The following is a 27,747-nucleotide window of genomic DNA, read 5'->3' as shown; positions in this document are numbered from 1 at the left end:
TACCAACCCACAACCAGTAACAAATTTTGGTTTTCTATACTCCACGCTCTTGTGAAAATAAGCCCCTTTTTAGACTCCGCCCCCTTTTGAACAACCACACCAGTAGGGGAATTTTTACAAAAAAAATCAGCAATAGTCTTAGGACCCAGTTCACAACATCTCTTACCATCTCCTCGGGCACTCTGGGACAATACTGGCGCCCCCGGAGAGTTCACAGAATAGTTCACTGCTGCCATTCTATACGGTGCCCACAGCTCCAGCCGTTCCTGCACCATGTCCTGTAGACGTTCCTCAAATACCTGCCGCGGTTTTAACCGGCACTTTAATCGCTCAATAGCTTCATTTTCTTTTGCTGCTCCGTTCACAGCTATCGCGGTACACTATTCACACTAGACACTTCACACCGCTCTCCCCGGAAAATTTTCGTGGCCCCGCCGAGCCACAGCAAACCAGGTTTGAGTGCGAGGACAATTTTTGTAACCCCGCAGAGTTACAGCCAGATGCTTTCATTTTCGTGACCCCACCGAGCCACAGCAAACCAGGTTTAAGTGCAAGGACAATTTTCGTAACCCCGCCGAGTTACAGCAAGATGCTTTAATCTTCGTGACCCCGCCGAGCCACAGCAAGATGCTTGTATCCACACTCGTCATCCTGTGCCGTTACCCCTAGCAACCGGGCTGCAGTTGCCCCTAGCAACCAGACTGTAGTTGCCCCTAGCAACCGGGCTGTAGTTGCCCCTAGCAACCGGGCTGCAGTTGCCCGCATTCTCCAACCACATGTAAGGCAGCACTCAACATCATGCTGGGGGACACTCGCTGCACCGGGTCTATTAAAGCACACCAGCCATGTTTTCCAGTATTTCACAATCTAGCAGTTTATTACTCTTCATAACTGCTTATAACCGAGTCCAACTCAGTGGCTCGCCGACATATTACACATATAGTGTCCAGGAGCCTTTCATGTGGCAGACAGGCCCACTTGGCTCCAGTTACAGCCTTCAGCAAAGTCACTTATATCAATGTCCATATAATGCAGTGTTTAACCTTTGCCGGGTTTTAGCTGCTTTAGTCAGATTTGTTCTGCCACCGCTGTGGCTTTACGGCTTCCCAGATGGGGGTCTCCAGCCCTCGCTCCTTCAAAGGCTACTTGTATGTTTTCACACCTAACATCCAGTCTCTGCCTTTCAGGCTTCACCAGGCTTCACTAGGCCTCACACTCTAACGGTGTCCCACACAGGGAACAGGCCTCATGCCTTTCACACTGTCTCAAAAGCACCAGGGTTTATATATCCTCCAGTGCACACACAGGACCTGTGCTGATGTCACAGTCATGTGATCAGTCACCTGAGGGGGAGGTACATGGTCAGCCAAAACACACCCTGAACCATTACAGTAATGCCGCAAGCCGCTGCATTACATTGTGTTAAATGTATTTTTAAAAATGTAGGCTTTTTTTTTACATATCACAATCTGTATTAAAAATAGAAGACATAAATCTTGCAATTTTCACATTGCACACTGGAGCTTTTATTACACGTGTATTTCATAATGTCTCAAGAAATAATATATGTACATAGCCACAATGGTCAGAACCAGACTATCCTTTGTACTGAAGCATACATCCTGGGCAAAGATCATTGTGAAGGGAGGGATCAGAGTCAGCTGTTACATCACCTAGTGTGATTGGTGGATCCCCTGTTATCAGCTGTGTATAGAGGTGTAACCAGTCATTACAATCCTTCCTTTCATGATTATAAGAGTTGATAAAAACTCTTCTTAAAAGGACATGAAGAATGAGTTTAAAAAAGCCCCAGTAGCCAAATGCAAAATTACTAACTCTATTTTTTTCAATAAAAATCATGATATAACAAAATAAAACATTGCAAACATTTAAAAAAATACATGTAACAAAAAAAACCTGAATTAATCAATAGATAATTTTCTGATGATACTGTAGCTTCCCTTTAATAAGGCTGCAGTACCATTTAAGAGCCCAGTTTGGGTTGAAATGATCCTAAGGGCTTGCTCACACGAGCATATAACTAGGAAGAGCGCTATCCAATGTTTGAACGGCTAGCACTCGGACCAATGTTATACTATGGGGCAGTGCAGATCTGCATTTTTTTCTACAGACCGAATCAGTCTGTGCAAAAAATTTCAGCATGCTGCGAGCGGCTCCGTAAATCATTCAAGTCTATGGGTGCATGCAAAACATTGGACTGCATTTTGATGTCTTCAGAGTGCAGTCCGATTTCAACAGACAATGGAGAAGATGAAGAAATTAAATTCTCCTTCTTCTCTGCACCTGTCATACAAGTCTCTCATGCGAGAGAATCAGATCACAGTAAACTGACACTCGGATCAATCTCTGACAGAGTTTGAGCCGGGTGTCATTAGCATAATCAGCCCGATTCTCTCAGAAGAGAATCGTCGCTCATGTGACCGTAGCACTATATAAGTTCATAACCACAATAAAACCATACATGGTTGGTACCATCATTTCTGTTGAATAAGTACAATAAAATGTCACTATAACTAAACTGAAAATTAGTAGATTTATTTAATGTTTTTCATTTTTGCAGGGGTCCAGTTTCACCTATGAAACAATGTGCTATTAATATCTCAGCAGTTGTAGAGGAAACTGAAGTTCATGGCGTTTGTGGAAGTGAGGCAGGCAGTGCTAAGTGTGTCACATGCCCGTTACATTGTGACGGAAGCCTCACCTTTCCGATGCCACTATCTCGGGGAGCTCCACCAACTATGTCCATGGTGGTGGTTTGTGAAAAGTGACCAGCGGTGACGGCATATCCTGTGATACAGAAAAGAGAGAACATTAAGCAAACACATCAGATGGTAAATTACAGCTGTCATGCTTCAACACGCTACTTTCAGCATTAAGTTAAGTGCACAAGTCAAATATTGTTAGTTAAATCAATTATTGCTGAAAAATTGCTTTCATACTTCTCTACATGCTGCCATGGAAAACATCACTGGAAAATGCTGGCTAAATATCCTTGTATTTCTAAATGGACATGCTGCAAAGACTTATGTAACCATAAAATAGCCTATAGACCATTTCAAAGACTAGTTGTGTCTGACGTAACATAATGCTATTCATCAAAACAAGAAACAGCATTTTGCCAGATTGGATGTGCATAGGCAGAAAGGAATATCTGATCAGCTGGTGACACCCCATAATATCCTGTAGACTGGAAGAGTTTGCATTTCCTGGATACTTTCAATCATTCGGCATCACAGACTTGGCCCTATCCTGGATCTCCTCATACCTAACAGACCGGACATTCAGTATCTCCCACTCGCACACCACCTCTTCATCTCGCCCCCTATCTGTCGGTGTCCCCCAAGGTTCAGTTCTAGGACCCCTGCTCTTCTCCATCTACACCTTAGGCCTGGGACAGCTCATAGAGTCTCATGGCTTTCAGTATCACCTCTATGCCGATGACACACAGATCTACCTCTCTGGACCCGATATCACCTCCTTATTAACCAAAATCCCACAATGTCTGTCCGCTATTTCATCCTTCTTCTCTGCCAGATTTCTAAAACTTAACATGGACAAAACAGAATTCATCATCTTTCCGCCATCTCATTCAACCCTCCCAACTGACCTATCTATCAACGTCAATGGCTGCCCACTCTCCCCAGTCCCTCAAGCTCGCTGCCTTGGGGTAACCCTGGACTCGGAACTCTCCTTCAAACCACATATCCAAGCCCTTTCCACTTCCTGCCGACTCCAACTCAAAAATATCTCCCGGATCCGCACATTCCTAAACCATGAATCTGCAAAAACACTAGTGCACGCCCTCATCATCTCCCGCCTTGACTACTGCAACCTCTTGCTCTGTGGCCTCCCCTCTAACACTCTCGCGCCCCTCCAATCTATCATAAACTCTGCTGCTCGACTAATCCACCTGTCCCCCCGCTATTCCCCGGCCTCTCCTCTCTGTCAATCTCTTCACTGGCTCCCCATTGCTCAGAGACTCCATCCAGTTCAAAACCCTAACCATGACATACAAAGCCATTCACAACCTGTCTCCTCCATATATCTCCGAACTAGTCTCCCGTTACATACCTGCACGCAACCTCCGATCCTCACAAGATCTCCTTCTCTACTCCCCTCTTATCTCCTCCTCCCACAACCGTATACAAGATTTCTCCCGTGCTTCCGCCCTACTCTGGAACTCTCTACCCCAACGTATCAGACTCTCGCCTACCATGGAAACCTTCAAAAGTAACCTGAAGACCCACCTCTTCCGACAAGCCTACAACCTGCCATAACCACCGCTCCACCATACCGCTGCACGACCAGCTCTACCCTCACCTACTGTATCCTCACCCATCCCTCGTAGATTGTGAGCCCTCGCGGGCAGGGTCCTCGCTCCTCCTGTACCAGTCGCTGACACATTGTGTTCAAGATTATTGTAATTGTTCTTGTATTATACCCCTTTTTCACATGTAAAGCGCCATGGAATAAATGGCGCTATAATAATAAATAATATATATATATATATATATATATATATATATTTATGGGATAGTAGTAGAGAAGAACTTGTTGAATAGAGAAATCACAGCACCATAACATGTGTGATATTATAATTACTATTTGCATTTGTCTGGTACATTCTTGTATTGAGGCAATTATGCAATCAGGGAATGTCTACAAGGAATTAATAGCTACAAATGACTATTATTATTATTCCATGAAAATCAGATGTATTAGTGATCTGAAATATGCAAGGGTTAGGGACCATATCTGAAAGGTGCGAGTCATCTATGCGCTACTCCAGCCCTTTCTAATCATGCAGGAGGTTAGACCAGGAGATCAGGCTGTCTGCATACATCTCACACACTAAGAAATCTGCTCTAAGTTGTTGTTTGTTCCTGTTCTTTTTCGGCTGTGTTGCTGCTGGCTTATGATTGGTAAGCGTCAATCAGGGAGAAGTACACGCCCCCCATGAAAACTATCTGATAACACCCACTTGGAGTTAACCAAAGTTACTCTTTAGGTGTCAAATACTTTCATTGCTAATATCTCCACAAAGGAGAGGCAAAATAATAATAATAAAAAAAAACAACATTTTATTCTGCAGCCACTATTACATCGTATGTCCAGTGCAACATGAAAAATTTGGTGAAAGTGTCAGCCAACCAAGATGAGATCTGCTATAGGGATCTACTATAGTAAAGAATTTACTACTTATCTACCATGATAAAAATGTGTTTAGGGCACTGACTGCACTTATCCCCAATGCTCACAATTTATAAAAGTATTGTGGTTAAAAAAAACAATGTTTTCACATAATCTTTGCCTACTTTTTTTTTCAAAAAGGAGCGAATACATGGCATATGTGAAGAATATTAAAGGGGTAATCCAGGGCTAATCAATGTTTTGCAGTGTTGTTACATTCACTTCAGTACAACAGTGCAATACAGCCACTAATGTATAATGTCTGCTGCTGCGTATGAGTCCTAAAGATAAATGAAGAGTAGGAATCCCTTTCTGTGTGCCTTGCTGTGTATAACAGAGGTTATATAGCAGCTATTGTCCTACCACCAGCCTAGAGCCTGTGAATACAAGCCATACTATGGCCAGAAATAGTGTTATTCCTCATGTGCACACATGACAGCTTATTCTGGTGTGTGATAGTACCATAGTCTACACATTCCTTTAGGTCTCCTAAGAATTTTTAGGCATACAGTTTGACCTCATGTTGGTCATTTGAACAGATATCCAGACTTAGTGTAAGACGTCTAAAACAACATTTGTATTTTCCGTAATTGCTTCCAACTTCATAGTCATTGTGATAAAGACCACCACATTACTCAGCAGCACTTTGCTTCTGTGCCATAGAGAAATACAAAAACAGTTGATTTATCTTGTAACAGTGATAATGAATAAAATATAGCATTAAAATACTGCCTAGTACCCAGACAAGATACCACTACTGCTCATTAGGGGTTGACAGATCCACTTCAACCGAGAAGAAGACACTTGCCTAAATATGAGGTGTAACCTTTGGCAATGACAGCTTCATTACTCAGCTTGAAGTATGTGTTGTCAGTAAGGTTCAATACTTTAACTGTTCCTGTCCAGTAATAGGATCCGGGAGCTCCCATAACAACCAGCTCCTAAAAAAGAGAAAAAATCAGAGTGTAAATCTCCTTCAGGATTTATGGCAACAAAACGTGACAATCTAGTATAATGGCTTTCATATTTTAAGCTGGTGGAGTCAAACAAGAGGAAAATGTCTCTGAGTCAACTCCACTGATATGTGGAATGAGACTAGCATCCTGCCATCTTAGATTCAACTAAGTAATCATTATTAATTGTTATTATTGATATTAATAATGCTAATAATAATAATACACGTATATTAGAATATTCTCTGTTCTCATACAAAACCATGTCACTTGGGCTTTGGAGATGCTTGAACAGTACTTGTTAAATACTACATTCTAAAACAACTATACATAAGGATTGGCACAGCTTTTATTTGGTTTCCACCCTAAGAAGGGGTTAAATAAAGAGAATAAAGTCAAAGCTATTAATTGCCTCCTCTTTATTTCTTACTAGTGGCGATGGGTCTCAGGCCGGATGCAGAGCTCATTTGTATACACACATGATAGGCTATAGCACAAAACTAACTAAACCAAACAGGTGCATCTCAATAAATTAGAATATCATCAAAAAGTTAATTTATTTCAGTTCTTCAATGCAAAAAGTGAAACTCATATATTATATAGAGTCATTACAAACAGAGTGATCTATTTCAAGTGATTATTTCTGTTAATGTTGATGATTATGGCTTACAGCCAATGAAAACACAAAACTCACTATCTCAGTAAATTAGAATACTTTATAACAACAGCTTGAAAAATGTTTTTAAAATCCGAAATGTTGGCCTACTGAAGTGTATGTTCAGTAAATGCACTCAATACTTGGTCGGGGCTACTTTTGCATCAATTACTGCATCAATGCGGTGTGGCATGGAGGTGATCAGCCTGTGGCACTGCTGAGATGTTATGGAAGCCCGGGTTGCTTTGATAGCAGCCTTCAGCTCGTCTGCATTGTTGGGTCTGGTGTCTCTCATCTTCCTCTTGACAATACCCTATGGGTATTAACCCCCATTCTCTATGGGGTTAAGGTCAGGCGAGTTTGCTGACCAATCAAGCACAGTGATACTGTTGTTTGTAAACCAGGTATTGGTACTTTTGGCAGTGTGGACAGGTGCCAAGTCCTGCTGGAGAATTAAATTTCCATCTCCAAAAAGCTTGTCGGCAGAGGGAATCATGAAGTGCTCTAAAATTTCCTGGTAGATGCCTGCGCTGACTTTGGTCTCGATAAAACACAGTGGACCTACACCAGCAGATGACATGGCTCCCCAAACCATCACTGATTGTGGAAACTTCACACTAGACCTCAAGCAGCTTGGATTGTGGCCTCTCCACTCTTCCTCCAAACTCTGGGACCTTAATTTCCAAATGAAAATTGGAACTCTGGGACCTTGTGGAGTGTCAATGACTGCCTTCTGAACATCTGTCAAGTCAGCAGTCTTTCCCATGATTGTGGAGCCTACTGAAACAAACTAAGGGACCTTTTTAAATGCTTAGGAAGCCTTTGCAGGTGTTGTTTGTTAATTATTCAAATTTACTGAGATATTGACTTGTGTTTTCATTGGCTGTAAGCCATAATCATCAACATTAACAGAAATAAACACTTGAAATAGATCACTCTGTTTGTAAAGACTCTATATAATATATGAGTGTAACGGGTCTGGGAGGTGGAACCTCTGAGCAACTATACAAGGGGGCGGTCCTTGTAAGGAAGCGGGTGGCTCCCAGGGAAGACGGGCAGGTAGTCACGGCAAGTGACAGGGACAGTCTCTGGGTAGAAGGGCAGGTAATCACGACAAGTGACAGGGACAGTCTCTGGGTAGAAGGACAGCAGGCAGGTGGCTGGTGAGCGCTCCCAGGAGAGCGGGCGAGAGTCTCTGGACAGGCAGGTGGTCACGGCAAGTGACGACAGAACCTCCAGGTAGACTAGCAGCCAGGTAGCAGGTGGACGCTCCCAGGTGAGCGGGCAAGAGTCTCTGGACAGGCAGGTGGTCACGGTAAGTGACGGCAGAGCCTCCAGGTAGGCTAGCAGGCAGGTAGCAGGTGCGTGATCCCAGGTGAGCGGGCAAGAGTCTCTGGACAGGCAGGTGGACACGGCAAGTGACGGCAGAGCCTCCAGGTAGGCTAGCAGGCAGGTAGCAGGTGAGCGCTCCCAGGTGAGCGGGCAGGCTGGTCCATAGACAGACTGACAGGTGTAGGAAGGCAGACCGTCGGACCGCAGGCTTGCAAGCAGGTAAGCGGATATCAGGCAGGTATCAAGCAGGAATCTGGCAGGTGACTGGCAGGTTACAGGCAGGATTCTGGCAGGTGACTGGCAGGTTACAGGCAGGATTCTGGCAGGTGACTGGCAGGTAACAAGCAGGAATCTGGCAGGTAACCGGTAACGGGACCTGAGGGCTGAAGCAGAGTGAAGGCTTTGCAACAACATTGCTCGGGCACCTCCATCTTGGATGAGGTGCCTTATATATGGAGAGGTCCTCCGGCCATTGGCCGGGGACCCCTTAGGGCGGCGCGCGCGGCCCCTTTAAGAGAGGGGGAGCGCGCGCGCGCCCTAAGCACAGTGACCGGGGAGGAGCGCGCGCTGCCAGCAGAGCGGGAGGAAGACGCCGGGCACGGAGCGGAGAGGTGAGGAGGAGACAGGGACGCCGACGCTACAGTACCCCCCCCTTTAGGCCCCCCCTTTTTTAGGCCAGACAGAAATTTACCAAGGATGAGAGGGGCATGTATGTTCTCCCGGGGCTCCCACGTTCTCTCCTCAGGACCAAACCCCTTCCAATCTACTAGAAAAAAGGTCTTTCCTCTTACCCTTTTGGTGGCCAGAATGTTCTCTACCTCAAACTCGTTTTCAGCGGAAACCGGAGCAGGAGGCGTACCTGTAGACTTGGAAAAAGAGTTAAGTACCACGGGTTTGCGGAGAGATACATGGAAGGAGTTAGGGATCCGCAAGTTGGCCGGGAGTTTCAATTTATAGGCCACCGGGTTGATCTGTTTGATAACCTCCAGTGGGCCGATGAACCGAGGCCCTAACTTGTAGGAAGGAATCTTGAGCCGGACATACTTGGAAGAGAGCCAGACTTTATCTCCAGGACGGAATTGTGGAGGATCCAGGCGTTTTTTGTCAGCGTGTTTTTTCATCCGCTCGGACGACTGAAGGAGTGCGGATCGGGTACTCTCCCAAATGGAGGAAAATTTGCTAACGAGAGATTCCGCAGCCGGATTTTCCACCGAGGTGGAGACGGGAAATGGGATCCGAGGATGCTGACTGAAGACTACAAAAAACGGGGATTTGGAGGAAGATTCGCTCTCGTGATTATTGTAAGAGAATTCGGCCCATGGTAGGAGATCCACCCAGTCTGAATGGTGGGCATTAACGAAGTGCCGGAGGTAACTGGTCAGGATCTGATTGATCCGCTCCACTTGACCATTGGACTGTGGGTGGTAAGCGGAGGAGAAGTCCAGGGTGACGTCTAGCAGCTTACATGTGGCTCTCCAGAAGCGTGAGGTGAACTGAACCCCACGATCCGACACGATGTGGAGAGGCAGGCCATGGAGATGGAAGATGTGGCGGATAAAGTCTTTAGCCAGCTCGGGTGCAGACGGGAGGCCTGGCAGGGGAATGAAATGAGCCATTTTGGAAAAGCGGTCAGCGACCACCCAAATGACCGTACAACCGGCAGAGACAGGGAGATCTGTTATGAAGTCCATAGCTATATGCAGCCAGGGGGCAGCAGGTACTGGAAGAGGAAGGAGGCGACCGGCTGGCAGGTGTCTCGGAACCTTGTTGCGGGCGCAGGACACACAGGCAGAAACAAAGTCTATTACGTCCTTGTGCAGGGTAGGCCACCAGTAGTGCCGGGTAATAAGCTGGAGGGTCTTCTTCTGACCGGCGTGGCCAGCTAGCTTAGACGAGTGACCCCAGTGTAGGATCTTCTCTCGATCAGGTACCGTTAAGAACGTCTTACCGGGAGGGAGACGATTTAGACTCACGGGGGCCACCTGCATTACTCTGGCGGGATCGATGATGTGTTTAGGCTCCTCCTCAAGGTCAGACACCAGGAAGGATCGGGACAAGGCGTCAGCTTTGATGTTTTTGTCAGCCGGGCGAAAATAAAGAACGAAATCAAAGCGGGCAAAAAACAAGGACCACCGGGCTTGGCGCGGGTTAAGTCTCTGGGCGTTCTGGAGATAGGCCAAGTTCTTGTGGTCTGTGTAAATTATTACCGGGTGAAGAGCCCCCTCGAGCAGGTAACGCCACTCCTCCAGTGCCAGCTTAATGGCCAATAATTCTCGGTCTCCTATAGAACAATTGCGCTCAGAAGAGGAGAAGAGTTTGGAGAAAAAGCCGCAGGTTACCATTCTTCCGGAAGATGATTTTTGGGTAAGTACCGCCCCGGCTCCGGAGGAGGAAGCGTCTACTTCTAGGGAGAATTGTTTGTTGCCGTCCGGACGATGCAGCACCGGGGCGGAGGAGAAAGCCTGTTTTAAGGAAAGAAAGGCTTCCTCTGCTTCGGGCGGCCATTCTCTGGGATTAGTACCCTTACGGGTGAGCACAGAGATAGGGGCAGTCCGGGAAGAGAAGTGCGGTATGAAGAGGCGGTAATAGTTGGCGAAGCCCAGGAACCGCTGAATAGCCTTCAACCCCTCTGGTCGGGGCCACTTCTGGATGGCAGACAGTTTCTCAGGATCCATTTGTAGGCCGGTCTGAGAGATTATGTAGCCCAGAAATGGAAGAGAGGTCTGCTCAAAGATGCACTTCTCATATTTAGCGTAGAGGTGGTTCTGCCTGAGCCTGAGCAGGACCTGACGAACATCCCTCCGGTGAGTAGGAAGGTCCGGAGAGAAGACCAAGATGTCGTCCAGGTACACCACCACGCAGGAGTAGAGAAGGTCACGGAAGATGTCATTGACCAACTCTTGAAAGACGGCAGGAGCGTTACAGAGACCGAAGGGCATTACAAGGTACTCATAGTGGCCGTCCCGGGTGTTGAATGCCGTCTTCCACTCATCCCCCTGACGGATACGGACCAGGTTATACACCCCACGGAGATCCAGTTTGGTGAAGATTCAGGCCCCCTCAGACGGTCAAATAATTCAGGAATGAGCGGGAGGGGGTATTTATTCTTCACTGTAATCTGGTTAAGGCCTCTATAATCTATACATGGACGGAGTGAGCCGTCCTTCTTTTTGACGAAGAAGAAGCCTGCTCCCGCCGGGGAGGTAGATTTCCGGATAAATCCCCGGGCCAGATTCTCAATATATTCTGACATGGACCGGGTCTCTGCAGCGGACAAAGGGTAGATACGCCCATGGGGAGGAGTAGAGCCGGGTATCAGGTCGATTGGGCAGTCGTATGGTCTATGAGGGGGTAATGTCTCTGCTTCTTTTTTATTGAAGACATCCGCATAAGACCAATAGGGAACCGGTAGACCGGGTAGATTGACTGGGGTAGGAGAAGGACGAGCAGGATGACCGGGAACTAGACAAGTCTTATGGCAGTCCTGTCCCCAGCGAAGGACTTCTCCGGTCTGCCAGTCAAGCACGGGTGCATGTTTCTGGAGCCAAGGTAGGCCTAGCAAGAGTGCGTGAGAGAGTCCAGGCAGAACATGAAAGGAGATGCTCTCAGAATGCAGCATTCCCACCTGTAGAGTTAGCGATTCGGTGATGAGTTGGATGGGATGTGGTAAGAGGCCCCCATCCACGGCGGCGACAGATAAAGGTACGGCCAGAGGTTTGGTGGGAATGCGGTATTTTTCTACCAGGGATTGAGAGATGAGATTTCCAGCAGCTCCTGAGTCAAGTTGAGCCAGTTCAAAATAGCGGTTCTCTCTGCAGATGATAGAGACTGACAGCATCAGGGATGGAGAGGGTTTACTTTTGTCTAGGGCGACCTCTCTGAGCGATCCTAGACACAGGCGTTTCCCAACCTCTCTGGGCAGGAACGGATCCGGGGCTCCTTACTGCCACAGTAGAAGCAGCTCCCCTCGGCACGGCGTAAGTCTTGACGGGTTTTGACCATCTTGGTCTGGTCGACCTGCAGAGGCTCAGGTGAGTGTGCCTGGGGAGTAACGGAGGGAGTGACGGGTTTCTGGAAGGTAGGGGCTAGACGTGGAAACCTCCTCTCACAGGTGACCTCTTTGGCGCGCTCCTGGAACCGGATGTCAATCCGGGTGGCAAGTGTTATTAAGTCGTCGAGAGTGGTAGGAATGTCCCGACCGGCGAGTTCATCTTTAATACGGCCGGACAGACCCTCCCAGAAGACAGACACCAGGGCGTCGTTATCCCAGGCCAGCTCCGAAGCAAGGGTACGGAACCGTATGGCATATTGACCCACGGTGAGATTTCCTTGATGGAGGCGTAGCAGAGATGATGCGGATGAGGTCTTCCGTCCGGGTTCGTCGAAGACTTTCCGGAAAGCCGTGAGAAAGGCTGGCAGGTCGGACACCAGGGGGTCTCCTCTCTCCCATAGAGGATTTAACCAGTGCCTCCCCCGTGAGATGGGACATAAAGAAGGCTACTTTGGCCCGGTCGGAGATAACTGGTGGGACAGGAGTTCAAAGTGCAGGGTGCACTGGTTTATGAAGCCCCGAGCTTGAGCGGGATCGCCTCCAAAGCGAGGAGGTGCAGAAAGCCGGGGTCCGGGGCAGGATACCATGGTATTGGTGGGCAGCGGCGCTGCCGGGTTGCGAGTCATGACACTAGCGGTGGTTGCTGGTGGAGCAGTCAGAGTGTCCAGGCGAGAGTTGACATTCCGCAGGTGACTCAGGATGGACTCCTGTTGGGACCTCTGCCGGGACAATTCATGACATAGGTCCGAGAGCGAGGGAGCTTGGGTGCCACCGGGTTCCATAGCCCGAGCAAACTGTAACGGGTCTGGGAGGTGGAACCTCTGAGCAACTATACAAGGGGGCGGTCCTTGTAAGGAAGCAGGTGGCTCCCAGGGAAGACGGGCAGGTAGTCATGGCAAGTGACAGGGACAGTCTCTGGGTAGAAGGGCAGGTAATCACGACAAGTGACAGGGACAGTCTCTGGGTAGAAGGACAGCAGGCAGGTGGCTGGTGAGCGCTCCCAGGAGAGCGGGCGAGAGTCTCTGGACAGGCAGGTGGTCACGGCAAGTGACGACAGAACCTCCAGGTAGACTAGCAGCCAGGTAGCAGGTGGACGCTCCCAGGTGAGCGGGCAAGAGTCTCTGGACAGGCAGGTGGTCACGGCAAGTGACGGCAGAGCCTCCAGGTAGGCTAGCAGGCAGGTAGCAGGTGAGCGCTCCCAGGTGAGCGGGCAAGAGTCTCTGGACAGGCAGGTGGACACGGCAAGTGACGGCAGAGCCTCCAGGTAGGCTAGCAGGCAGGTAGCAGGTGAGCGCTCCCAGGTGAGCGGGCAGGCTGGTCCATAGACAGACTGACAGGTGTAGGAAGGCAGACCGTCGGACCGCAGGCTTGCAAGCAGGTAAGCGGATATCAGGCAGGTATCAAGCAGGAATCTGGCAGGTAACAGGCAGGAATCTGGCAGGTTACAGGCAGGATTCTGGCAGGTGACTGGCAGGTAACAAGCAGGAATCTGGCAGGTGACTGGCAGGTAACTGGTAACGGGACCTGAGGGCTGAAGCAGAGTGAAGGCTTTGCAACAACATTGCTTGGGCACCTCCATCTTGGAGGAGGTGCCTTATATATGGAGAGGCCATTGGCCGGGGACTCCTTATGGCGGCCCGCGCGGCCCCTTTAAGAGAGGGGGAGCTGCCAGCAGAGCGGGAGGAAGACGCCGGGCACGGAGCGGAGAGGTGAGGGGAACAGCGTCCCTGCCTAGCAGGAGGCAGGGACGCCGACGCTACAATGAGTTTCACTTTTTGTATTGAAGAACTGAAATAAATTAACTTTTTGATGATATTCTAATTTAGTGAGCTGCACCTGTATGTCAAATACAGATGATCCCAAAGGGTGAAGTGAGTGGGAAAACCACCAAAATGAGAAGTTATTCTGTATTCACTAAGTGGCTGAAAAATGTTGCATTGTTTTTTACTAATTTCAAAAGAATCTAAATTATCCCATTTCAGAACTGGAGTGAGAACTTCATCCCCCCACAAAAAATGCAGAAAGAAGACTGATGTGAGGGTTACAATCTGTGTACAGCACCGCAGGATGTGTCAGCACTATATGACCAGGGAACAGGACATGAGCATAGGATTGTGAAGTGTCTGCCTGCAGTTTTTACATCCCCAAACTGTTAACATTGCTACACAGGTCTCTGCTGTCTGGTGACATCCTACCCTCTAGAGATGTCAATCAAGAGCAAAAAAAGGTAGGGTTTTAGAAGGATTTTACAGCCCTGGACTCTTGATCAACGCCCAGTAGATACTTGACGTCTCATTAACAAATGGAATAATTAAAACCCTCCGTGCTATGTCGATAAGCAACAAGTGGATTTTTACAACCTATTTACTTGTCACCTATGTAGCAATGGTAGCAGTTTGAGAAGGTGAAAACTACTGGGAGAATCCCTTTAATGTAACGAGATGATTGTGTTATTATGATACAGATCATGGATTATGATTAACTTTAAAGTGACATTCAGGCTTAAGAAATAGGGTCACATCTGCACTCTATAAACCAAAATGGCATTCTTGATCTACTTCACTTTAGAGCAAAGTTTCCATGGAAAACCAGCACTTTCCAGGGATTAATTTTTGACAAAGTTTGGGTTTCATTTGGAGGCACTGGCAGCAAGGAACATAATATGACAGACATAATTATAGAAAGTAGATGATATATAAAAAGTGTTGTTATTCCTGCATTCCTCTCTTTATTGTCTTATTTGGAATCTGATGACATCTTTATGGCAATCCATGGGCATCTTGCCTGTAGAAAATTCAGTTTAGGACATCTGTTTTGGATCTGAAGTTATCTCAGATTCAGAAATGTCAAACACATATTTGACAATACCAAGATAGTAAAGGCCAAAGCTCATTATTCTTTTAGCAGAGAGAATAAAATAGTTTTTTATGGAAACAATCAGTTGCAGGAAACTATTTAATGCTTTAAACTGAGAATGTAATTTACTGGAGCACATTGACTAATGTTAGTACATTCGTGATTTTACTGTACCATGTGTCATAATCCACCACATATTTCCCAAGTTATATCCTAAGCCCTAAGTAAAAAAAATTCTAAGGAAATAAAGACCATGTTAATTTTGCTACCAATAATAAAATGTCATAAAGTTAAACCCAATATAGCTCATTTATACAGTGGGTACGGAAAGTATTCAGACCCCTTTAAATATTTCACTCTTTGTTTCATTGCAGCCATTTGGTAAATTCTAAACAGTTCATTTTTTTCTCATTAAAGTACACTCTGCACCCCATCTTCACTGAAAAAAAAAACAAGAAATGTAGAAATTTTTGCAAATTTATTAAAAAAGAAAAACTGAAATATCACATGGTCATAAGTATTCAGACCCTTTGCTCAGTATTGAGTAGAAGCACCCTTTTGAGCTAGTATAGCCATGAGTCTTCTTGGGAATGATGCAACAAGTTTTTCACCCCTGGATTTGGGGATCCTCTGCCATTCTTCCTTGCAGATCCTCTCCAGTTCTGTCAAGTTGGATGGTGAACGTTGGTGGACAGCCATTTTCAGGTCACTGCAGAGATGCTCAATTGGGTTTAGGCCAGGGCTCTGGCTGGGCCAGTCAAGAATGGTCACAGAGTTGTTCTGAAGCCACTCCTTTGTTATTTTAGCTGTGTGCTTAGGGTCATTGTCTTGTTGGAAGGTGAAACTTCAGCCAAGTCTGAGGTTCAGAGCACTCTGGAAGAGGTTTTCATCCAGGATATCTCTGTACTTGGCCGCATTCATGTTTTCTTCAATTGCAACCAGTCATCCTGTCCCTACAGCTGAAAAACACCCCCATAGCATGATACTACCACCACCATGTTTCACTGTTGGAATTGTATTGGGCAGGCGATGAGCAGTGCCTGGTTTTCTCCACACATACTGCTTAGAATTATCACCAAAAAGTTCTATCTTCGTCTCATCAGACCAGAGAATCTTATTTCTTATAATCTGGGAGTCCGTCATGTGTTTTTGAGCAAACTCTATGCGGGCTTTCATACGTTTTGCACTGAGGAGAGGCTTCCATCGGGCCACTCTGCCATAAAGGCCCGACTGGTGGAGGGCTGCAGTGATAGTTGTCTTTGTGGAACTTTCTCCCATCTCCCTACTGCATCTCTGGAGTTCAGCCACAGTGATCTTATGGTTCTTCTTTACCTCTCTCACCAAGGCTCTTCTCCCACGATTGCTCAGTTTGGCTGGACGGCCAGGTTTAGGAAGACTTCTGGTGGTCCCAAACTTCTTCCATTTAAGGATTATGGAAGCCACTGTGCTCTTAGGAACCTTGAGTAATGCAGAAATTCTTTTGTAACCTTGGCCAGATCTGTGCCTTGCCACAATTCTGTCTCTGAGCTCCTTGGGCAGTTCCCTTGAGTTCATGATTCTCATTTGGTCTGACATACACTGTGAGCTGTGAGGTCTTATATAGACAGGTGTGTGCCTTTCCAAATCAAGTTCTATCAGTTTAATTAAACACTGCTGGACTCCAATGAAGGAGTAGAACCATCTCAAGGAGGATCCCAAGGAAATGGACAGCATGTGACTTAAATATGAGCGTTTGAGGGTCTGAATACTTATGACCATGTGATATTTCAGTTTTTCTTTTTTAATAAATTTGCAAAAATGTCTACATTTCTGTTTTTTTTCAGTCAAGATGGGGTGCAGAGTGTACTTTAATGAGAAAAAAATGAACTTTTTAGAATTTACCAAATGGCTGCAATGAAACAAAGAGTGAAAAATTTAAAGGGGTCTGAATACTTTCCGTACCCACTGTATTATACATATAATAAGTTACTGAACAGCACGAACTTGGACCTGAGACACTGTAGCCATAAAGTCCATTTGCTTGTTCCCTCTACTAAAAGACAGTAATCGTCGTTTTAAATTTTATGTCATAAATCATTAATACACATGAAAATAAGCAACATTTTAAAATATTTTGTTAGAGAAATCTTCTTTTCCCTTCTGGATTAATTTTTCACTCAATTCATTGGTAAAATCTGTATTCAGTAAAGACAGACTTTCAAATTACTGAGATAGGAGATGACAGTTGGTGCTCATAGGATTCCATGGAGATGGGAGGGGGGGAGCAGGGAGGAGCTAGAGGCAGACCCCGATATTCTGCTACAAGTGCTCCTGAAATGACAGCTGCACCTTAATCCATCTTTAATTCATTAAGCTACACCTTAATGCCAGCTCCTATCTCACTAATGTGAAAATCTGTCTTTACTGAATATAGATTTTACAGCATTTACCCTTAAATTGACATTGCAAGATCAATCCAGGAATAGGAAGAAGCCGATTTCTCTGAAGAGATTTATTACAAAGTTGCTTATTTTCATGTGTATCCTTGTAGTTATTGATACAGTAGCTAAAAATTCACATGTGCAATTAAACCATATAAAACAAGAGACAAGATACAATGTAGTGAACAGCACAGTGCATACATCACCGCGCAGAGTATCTTCCGTATTATCCTGTGCAGCATACAACTGAATGCTATACACACAAAACACAAATAGCAAACTATTTTCAGAAAACTATTAATGTGGCTGACTTCCTAGGACAGATCCTGACAATGTGACCTTTTTGACTTTTGTAATGAGTACTTTTCTGAAAATGTAACATGAAGCCTTACTGCAGATTCCAGGTCAACATATGTGAACTATCTACTAATGTTATTGTTGGCATCTGTGTGAAAACAAGGGATAAGGAGAATTCAAACATACATATGTAAAAGAGTATATAGAATGTATAGCAGCATGGCTCCATACGCAGAATATCATCACTTGCTGTCCCAGTATAGACTACCAGAATGGCCTGGGCTGGGGCGATGGGGTTACACCTGCCTTATTATGTTGCAACCATCCCTGCCTTTGGAAAACATTTTATTGAAAGTCAGACAATCTATTTTTTACATGATCTCTCTAGTAATTATTTTTTTTTACAGACATTGGGGCATAGCTGTATAAAGTATGTGGAAAGGCATAAAATAAAGAGAAGAGGAGAGAAGATGCAGAAAAACATAGGTAGCAATACAGTTCAAAGATGGATCTGAAGAATTGGTGAGAATAGCTTGGCAATAAAAAAAGAGAATAAAATCAATGCATTTAAAAAAAAGAGGATAATAGCTACATGGTAATCAGTTTTAAGTTAAAGGGGTGGTCCGAAGTCCAAAGTCATTTTCATTCTGAATCCCTATCTATTTAGGGCTATAATCTAAACTATTTTCTAACATACTTAAATAAAAATTCCCTATCCTTCCCTAGCTACACTATCTAACGGCTTTTTTTTTTCCACTTCCTTTTTGATGACATTTCATTTGAGAATCCAGTGCTTGCTGGGATACTCAACATTTTTGTTTATCAGGGGGCAGAGGCTGCAGTCACTGCCGCACCCCCTGCCTTGAAAAGGAGCATCATCAGTAACGCTTGTTTCACAGACTGGGCTAGTCCCTGCACGCTGTGCACTGTGTGATGTACATAATCACAGCGCGCGCTCAGTTGTTGGCTCAGATCGGCAATAATGAGCTGGCAACTGAGCGGATTGTCAGGATACCCGGCGTGCAGAGACCAGTGACGTCACTTGTGGAGGCGGCACCAACTTCCTCATTCCATGCCTAGAAGACTTGGTGCTGTCCTTAAAAATTATGGAGGTCATACAAAATACTAGATGTAGCTGTTTTTGATGTGGGGTGTATTCATTTTTGCATCAACTAATTAGAGTAAAACTGAAGATTTTGTACTGATTGTTATATTATTAACCTTACTTCTATGTCATGTGTTAAAAAAATGTTCCATGAAACTCAGCCTTGTCAAAATTTTGGAAATTGTTGTATTCAGTGAGATATTGATAAAAATCTTACTTTTCAAAGGGGGGTGTACTCATTTATGCTGAGTACTGTATATACAAACATATACACACATATATATATATATATATATATATATATATATATATATATAGTAGAAAAAAAGTACTGACATGCAGTATTAAAAAGATCCTAGAATGACATCATACGAGGTGGCTCAGAGCAGCATTTGGGGATATCATCCATGACAGTATTTTTTTTCTAATTCCCAGAGGCGTATCTGGAAACTCTCATTCCTTGTGAAACTACCCTGGTGACCTGGACATGTAAAACACACTATGAAAACAGTTTTCTCACACTTTATGATTGTATAGAATATTACATGCCTATCAGACAGCTGTTGACACGTAGGTCCTATATTTATAGAAACTTTCTAGAAGTGTGCATACAATCTGCAGTACATGTGCTGTGAAGGTGAAAAGCAGGTTCAGCATGGGTGGTGCGGACAGTGTGCGGGCTGGCGAGGTTAACTACATTTGGATGCAATTCACAGACAGACCCGGAAGCATCTGCTGCTGATAGAGCTGTAACTGTTATCAGACACATGAGTGATCTCTGAGCACCGACTATTCTCTATTCTGCCACCTGTTTCCTTTATAAAAATGCTGCAGAGTACTAGAGAAACCTACATCTGATAACACTAAGGCCTCGCAATATTAAAGCTGTTTTCCCCATTATAGGAAATTACTATGACAAGAATACCCTTTCACTTTTTAATTGGTAAGGGTCTGACTGCCTGGACCCCCGGGAACATTCACAATAAAGGGAAAATCTTGCTGGTAAACATGCAGCTTTATTGATTTTCACTCTTGAGTTAAGGTGCCCCAATATTCTAACATGGGAATCCCCCTTTAATGACACATTCCCAATTTTTAAGATTAACAGATTTGACAATTTAGATTTGCTAAACCTATGGCTCCCATTCTCCCCTTCTTGTAATATGTAGTTCATGTAGTAAAAATTGAAAATTATAATTTTTTAAGCTAATCCCTGGACACATTAATAAGGGGTTGTCAAGTAGTGGATAGCCACTTTAATGACGGGAGTCTAATTGCTGGGACCCCACCAGCACAGAGAGCAGTGTTGCATTTCTCTCCATTTGCAGCAGGAAAGTGTCAGTAGCCCCCCTCATACTGGTAGGAGAGCGGGGTATAATCACGTAACAGTTTTTGTTTCTACTATAGATGTAACTGAAGGGTGAACATGTGTAGCAGGACATTAAGTATACATCCCTCAGATGGAGTCCAGGGCCACATCTGCAGCCAATACAATGTGGTATCTTCCCCAGCCTTAGTCTATAAACATGAAATATACTGCAATTCAGAATTGCCCAAGCTCATGACCTCAGTGGGACATTGCAGTAATACAAAGCACAGCCACCACTATGTAGACAGTGCACCAGTAGACTGAGAAGAAGGGGCTACAGCACACACACGAGCGCCACGGCCCCTTCTAATAACTGATTGGCAGAAGGGTTAAGAGTAGGAACCACATAGATCTAATCTTGATGGCCTATTTTAAGGACACTTTGATCAGGAAGCCAGATTCTGTAGGTTATGAGACTATGCACTTCTAGGATACCCTAAAAATAGGTGCCTATCTACCCCAGTGATCAAAGATGTATTTCCTCATTTTCCTTTATATACAACCCCTTAGATGTGTCAACTGGTGGCCGGAAGCTACTTACCTTGGGTATAACATGACATTTCTGCATGAATTTCAGGTTATAGAGATGTATACAGGAGGATCACACAGGACTAATCTCATCTGACACTACTTTGTGATCCTCGCAGCCTGGTGGTCAGTAATGGCTTATGGAGAATTATCCTATGAGTGATAGCTCTGGACTATAAATTTAAGAATAAAGAAGTAATAAAGTTATGACACTGACTGAAGCTGGATATCATTCATTAATATGATTCTGTGGCACCCCAGGGGTCTGGTTTTCCACAGTAATGTAATGTTATGTCTGAGAGCAGGTGGGAGGTCCTTTGGTCAGGGATCCTGTGCATGCCACACCTCCTGCCCAGTCTTGGGAGGGGAAGAACTTCCCCTGTATAAACCCTGGGCTGAGGCAGGGTTAGTCAGTCAAGGAGAGTAGAGACAAGAAACAGTCACAGGAAGAAACAGCAGAAGCTCAGTGGGAGCAATACTACTACAAGTCAGGGGCTGGCAGCTGCAGAGCTCGCCCTGACTGAGAAGCTTTCTTACCGGACCCGGCGTCCGAGGCTGTGGGGGACTAACTCTTACCCAGCAGCAGAAGCCGACCGGCAGGGGATCTCAGGTCCTCAGGCCCAGAAACCCGAAGGCCCCGAGTCACCGGCCATACGGGTGAGCACCACACGGTACACTCAGGGACGTGGGCTACTTATATCCGCTTCTAGCAAGGTAGCCAGAAGAGTACAGTCAGTTTGGGAGGCCTACAACTCCGCCTGGCCAGGGGAGATCCCATCTGCTCAAGGACTGACCAGGCCCCGTTCACTAGCAAGTACTCCGGGAGGGTCTATCGTTGTTACCAGTAAAGACCCTGAATTACACCGCACCGTCTCTGAGTGGTTCCTGCTACCCCCATCATCCACATCTGCTGCCCTGAGGCCATACCCCTCCCGTTGGGGGTTATACCATCTACGCTGCACCATCCATCCACCGGCCTCAGCGGACTGTCCTGCAGCGGCAGCTCCATAGCTGCATTCAACGGGTGGCGTAGTCGTCCTGCATCTACCGCTGTTACATCGCCGCTCAGTTTGACTCCCTGGGCACGGACCGGGTCACCGCCACGAGACTACAACCCTCAAGAGATCCGGCTCCGGGTAAGCTCCCGCGTGCGCAACGCAGCGCGACACAGGCCCAGGGGCGCGTCAAATTTGGCGTAGTCGGCAGGATTTCGTGCCCGCAACCACCGGGTACTGCGTGCCTGAAAAAGAGACTTTTCAAACTTACCTGTGGTGAAGATTCCCGCCATCCGGCGCCATCTTCAGCCTTCTTCCCGCCATCGGTGAAGTTTCCCGCCATCCGGCGCCATCTTCTGCCTTCTTCCCGCCATCCGTGGAGTTTTCCCGCCATTGGACGCCATCTTGAGGACGCCGCGCGGAAAGAAGAGGGGCGTGGACTCCGAAAGCGCGCGAGAACTGAAGCCCCGCCTCACGTCCGGACGTTGCGTAAGGTCCTGGAAGGAGCCCAGCAGACGCCGACGTCACAGGAGCGCGACGGAAGGTCCTCAACCCTGACGATCCACTGCGGAGCCGCGGCCTACGGAACAGGATCATCGCAAGGTAGGCCACGGTCCACTAGGGGGGAGGAAGATGTCGGATACGGAGGAGAGCTTCACTGCCTCAACCCCCGCCAGCGCTACCGCTGCTGCAGTTATGCCCTTCACCATGCCCTATATCCCGGGAGCAGCTTGGCTACCCCAGTACTCAGGGGAGTCACATACCCTGCATGACTTTAGAGAAAAGCTGGATAGCCTCTTCCAGGTGTACCCCCTCACAGAAGAGCAAAAAGTGAGCATCCTGGTGGCCCAACTAACCGGGGCAGCCAAAAGGGAAGTAAAATCCTGGCCACCTGGGAGGAAGACTGTCGCAGGGATACTAACCCGGCTGAAGGACACCTTTGATACCCGCACCTCAGCCGAGATTAAGCTTAGATTCTACGGGTGCAAGCAGCGAGCGCATGAGAGTATAAGGGACTATGCACTAAACCTACAAGAGGCCCTGAGGGCCATTAAGCAGACCGACCCTGATGGAGTGGGAAACGAGGACAGGCTGTTGACCGAACAGTTTATAGAGGGACTGTATTGTAATACCCACCGAACCCAGTTGCGGGCAATGGCCTTACAGGATCCCCATCTGGGCTTTGCACAGTTCAAGGACAGAGCCATCCGGGTGCTCCGAGAACCGGCACCGGGTGGCGTTGTGACCCACAAGCGCCCTGCTATCACTTACCACCAGGAGGCGGCGCCCTTGTCGGCAGGGCCTGTGGGAGCTGATGCGCAGGCTTTGGACAATGACCCGGCTCCAGACCTACACCATCAGGTCCAAGAGCTAGCTAAGAGCGTTGCTGCGCTAACCCGAACTGTGCAGTCTTTACAGGCTTCCACCCCAGGGAAGATCCAGCTGGCATCCGGACCAGAGGACATCCCGTGGCGTCGACCAAGGAGGACCCCACCGGCCAGAGGAAGACCCAGTGACCGATACAGCGAGGACGGACGACCCATCTGCCGCCGCTGCAATCAACCTGGACATATGGCAAGGTACTGTTCTTTAAACGGGCACAACCTGGGGTAGAGGGCCAACCCCCAGGAAAAAGATCACCAGGCCCATCGAACTGGCGCGACAGATATGTGGGAGGACGTCCAGTCTTGCCTGTGGTACTGGATGGCATTCCCATGAGTGCCCTACTGGACACCGGGTCACAGGTCACCACCATCCCGTACGTGCTCTTTAAGCAGTACTGGAATGACTCGGATATTACCCGCTACCCTGACGACGACTTGAGTATCATCGCCAGCAATGGCCAGCCCGTGCCACAGATCGGATTTAAAGAGGTGACCATCAAAATCGGTAGAGTCGAACCGGCAGCACAGGGACTGATCATTGTAGATATTGACAAACATGAGAGTCACCCAAAAATAACTCTAGGAACTAATGTAATTGAAAATTGTCTTGCAGAGGTGATTTTTCTTTTACAGCAGGTTGCCAAGAACGCCAGCTCCGGCGAGCAGCGGGTGCTCCAGAAAGAGATCCGGGCACTGATGCGACGGCAACAGGTGGAACTCTCCGGCGGTGAGATTGGTAGCGTAAGAATGTGTGACCCTTTTCCTATTGCCATGCCCCCAAAAAGTGAAATGATGATTTGGTGCCGGGCAGCTATTGGTCTGAGAGGTAGAGATTACCAGGCAATGGTAGAACCAGTTTACTCAGACAGTAGGCCCACCATTTTGACAGCACGGGGGGTGGTCAATGTACGCCATGGGAGGGTGCCCGTTCGCATAAACAATATCGGGGAGAGGGAAGTGTACCTGCCCCGGTATGCCACGCTAGCCAAATTATATACCATTAACCAAAATGCTATACAATCTGTGGAACCCTTGCCTCCATCTCACCCGGAGGAAGGTAACGGCTCTAAGAAAACAAAGGAGGACTGGTGTCAGCAACTACATTTGGGTACTGACTCCACTCCCTCACATCAGAAACAGGGAGTCTATCGGGTGGTTCAAGAGTACGAGAGAGTGTTTAGTAAACACCCGTTAGACTTCGGGCGAGTCAAGGGGGTAGAACACCACATCCCCACGGGAGACCATCCTCCCATAAAAGAGAGGTATCGACCCGTACCCCCTGCACACTACCAACACGCCAAGGGGATGCTTAGAGACATGAAGGAGGCTGGGGTGATCAGGGATAGCTGTAGCCCCTGGGCAGCTCCACTAGTCTTAGTCCGAAAGAAAGACAACACCATGAGGATGTGTGTAGATTACCGGAAAATCAATCGTATCACACACAAGGATGCGTACCCCTTACCAAGGATAGAGGAGTCATTGGCTGCTTTAAGATCTGCTAACTTCTTCTCTACCTTGGACCTCACTAGCGGGTACTGGCAGGTTCCTGTAGCAGAGGCGGACCGGGAGAAGACCGCATTCACCACCCCGATGGGACTTAGCGAGTTCACCTGCATGCCGTTCGGACTCTGCAACGCACTGGGAACCTTCCAACGACTAATGGAGTGTTGTCTGGGCCACAGAAACTTCGAGACGGTCCTGTTGTACCTGGACGATGTCATCGTATATTCCAAGACGTATGAGGACCACCTGAAACACCTGGCGGAAGTGTTCGAAGCTCTGGCAAGTTACGGCCTAAAGGTGAAACCCTCCAAGTGTCACCTCCTGAAACCAAAGGTGCAGTACCTGGGACAGGTGGTGAGCGCTGACGGAGTGGCTCCCGACCCTGATAAGATCACCGCAATTAAGGAATGGCCAAGCCCCTCCAGCGTAAAAGAAGTGCGGCAGTTCCTCGGGTTGGTAGGCTACTACCGAAGGTTTATTCCCGGTTTCACCAAAAAGGCAGCACCTATGCAGGACCTCCTGATAGGCCAGTCCCGGAAGGCCAAGAACCAGAAGCCGCCCTTCAAATGGGAGGAGCTGGAAGAAGAGTCCTTCCGCCAGCTGAAGATGGCCCTCACGGGGGACGAAATCCTGGCGTACCCGGATTATAGCCAGCCCTTTATCCTCTACACCGACGCCAGTAACATCGGGCTAGGAGCCGTACTGTCCCAGATCCAGCAGGGGAAGGAACGAGTAATCGCCTACGCCAGCCGAAAACTGCGACCCACCGAAAGGAACCCCGAGAATTACAGCTCATTTAAGTTAGAGTTCCTGGCCGTAGTATGGGCAGTTACCGAGCGCTTTAAGCATTACCTCGCTTCTTCCCGGTTCACCGTGTACACGGATAACAACCCGTTGACACACCTGGACACGGCAAGACTCGGTGCCCTGGAGCAGAGGTGGATGGCCCGTCTGTCCAACTACGAGTTCACAATCAAATACCGGGCAGGACGCTCCAATACCAACGCGGACGCCCTGTCCAGGATGCCCAACCTGCCGGACGGAGGAGAAGATCCGGAGGGACTGGAAGAAGTTGAACTCCCTGCGTTCCACCGTCATGGGACTATCCAGTATTCCCACCGGGTAAGGAGTAAGCAGGCTGCTACGTTGAACCCCTTACCCCACTACAACTGGGCGGAAACGCAAGACAGCGACCCTGCCGTCCGACTGGTGAAGGAGATGCTGACTCGGCCGGAGGCTCGCCTTGAACCAGACGCTCCGGAGGAAGCCAAACAACTATGGGCAGAGAAGAGTCGACTGTTCCTTTACAAAGGGAAGTTGTGCCGCAGAATGGTTAACTCCCGGACGCATGAATTACTCTGGCAAGTAGTGGTGCCACGAAGAGACGCAGCCATGGTGATGGAGGCATACCACGACGGAGCTGGACACTTCGGGTGGAAGAAGCTGGAGTTCCTGCTGCGCGAGCGGTTCCACTGGGTAGGCATGAGGGGAACCATCGAGAAGTGGTGCAGAGACTGTGGCCCGTGCAACCTGAGAAGGAAGGACCGTGCCAGCCAGAAGACTCCCCTGCAGTCCATCGTCACCCGGCAACCGTTGGAACTGGTAGCCTTGGATCATGTAAAACTGACCCCAAGCAGAAGTGGCTACGTCTACGCGTTAACCATCGTGGATCATTACTCCCGGTTTCTGGTTGTCGTCCCCGTCAAGGACTTAACGGCTCAAACAGCAGCTAGAGCCTTCCAGCAGCACTTTTGCCGTCCACACGGGTACCCGGACCAAGTGCTGACGGACCAGGGACCTGCCTTTGAAGCGGAGGTCTTCCAGGAATTCTGCAATCTGTATGGCTGCCGGAAGATAAGGACGACACCCTACCATCCGCAAACTAATGGACTTTGTGAGAAAATGAACCAGGTGGTAATGGATCTTCTAAAAACGTTGCCCCTGGAAGAACGCAGTCTGTGGCCTGAGAAGTTGCCCGATCTGGTGGACCTATACAACCACATCCCGGTAGGTTCCACCAACTGTACCCCGGCTTACCTAATGAGGGCAAGACCTGGTAAGTTACCTGTTGACCTGGAAATGGGAGTCCTGACACCTGAGGACACTTCACCAGAAACAGACTGGGACACAGAGAGGCAGCAGCAGTACCGGAGAGTACAGGAGAGCGTGGAGCGAAGTCTCTGTCAGGCTAGGGAAAGACAAGAGAAAACTTACAACCAGTATGCTCCCGCTGTTCCCCTGGTACCCGGAGAGCAGGTCTTGAAGAGGAAGAGACGGCTCCACAAGTTGGATGACCAGTGGGAGAAGGACCCGTACACCATACTGCCCTCAAGCCACGAGAACCCGAAGGTTTGTACCATCAGTAAAGACGGAGGGGAAACCACAGCCATTGTATCCCGGGACCACCTGAAGAAGTGTCCCGAACAACTGAGGAACCCTGAAGAGGAACAAGAAGACCATCGACCCGTAGAGGAAAGGGAAGATATGGTTAGTACTGTGCTCGGGGACTTCCCTCGGTCTTGGACTCAAGTCAATGGTGCAGTTGTGGTACCCGTACTCACCTTCCTCCAACCAGCATCCCAAGCACCTACGGAGCAACAGGTAGAGCTGGAAGAACAGCCGGTCCAGGAGGCAGAAGACTCCACACAAGCAGAACAGGAGGATCAACCCTCTGCTTATAGTGAGCCTGCCGTACCCCTAGTGAGACAAAGAGCCGGTAGACAGCTGCCCAGTTTACCCTTGACAGCTCCTACACCCTGTAGTTCAGGGCTAGACAGTCAGCTCCGTAGGTCCACTAGGGCCACTAGAGGCCAGTTACCCGCACGCTGGAGGATTTGAAGTGTATAAATTGTTTTATTTATGTTTATCTGTGTATTGTTGCTTGTGTATAATTTTGTGTTTCCAGTTATTTTTAGGAATCCTTGGTGGATTTACCGGGAATCCTTGTACATAGTTGGAGCGTAACCCAGGATGGACTAGAGACTGTTAAGGACTCGGGGTAGGACAGACCCCTACCTGGTTACGTCTCCCTGTTTTGGTGAAATGGACACCTTGCTTTCTTCAAAGACTGCACCCGGTTACGGACAC

The 27,747-nt window shown here is 47.6% G+C and overlaps 1 protein-coding gene across 3 annotated transcripts in view; it reads right to left on the bottom strand.

The window, feature by feature from the left end:
* ITGA9 (integrin subunit alpha 9) overlaps positions 1-27,747 on the bottom strand; it is a 636,829-nt gene that overhangs the window by 460,567 nt on the left and 148,515 nt on the right. For all 3 annotated transcript variants that reach the window (XM_073678319.1, XM_073678318.1, XM_073678320.1), the window contains exons 6-7: positions 6,020-6,152; positions 2,723-2,808 (exon numbers count right to left, since the gene is read on the bottom strand). In XM_073678319.1, the coding sequence (XP_073534420.1) occupies positions 2,723-2,808; positions 6,020-6,152 (219 nt within the window). The remainder of the gene's footprint in view (positions 1-2,722; positions 2,809-6,019; positions 6,153-27,747) is intronic.

Source organism: Phyllobates terribilis, unplaced genomic scaffold (assembly GCF_046119375.1).
Source record: "Phyllobates terribilis strain yellow unplaced genomic scaffold, ASM4611937v1 Scaffold_4__5_contigs__length_816908805, whole genome shotgun sequence".
Taxonomy (NCBI): Eukaryota; Metazoa; Chordata; class Amphibia; order Anura; family Dendrobatidae; genus Phyllobates; species Phyllobates terribilis.
Note: the sequence above shows the minus strand (reverse complement) of the source record. Positions and strands in the feature narration are given on the sequence as shown.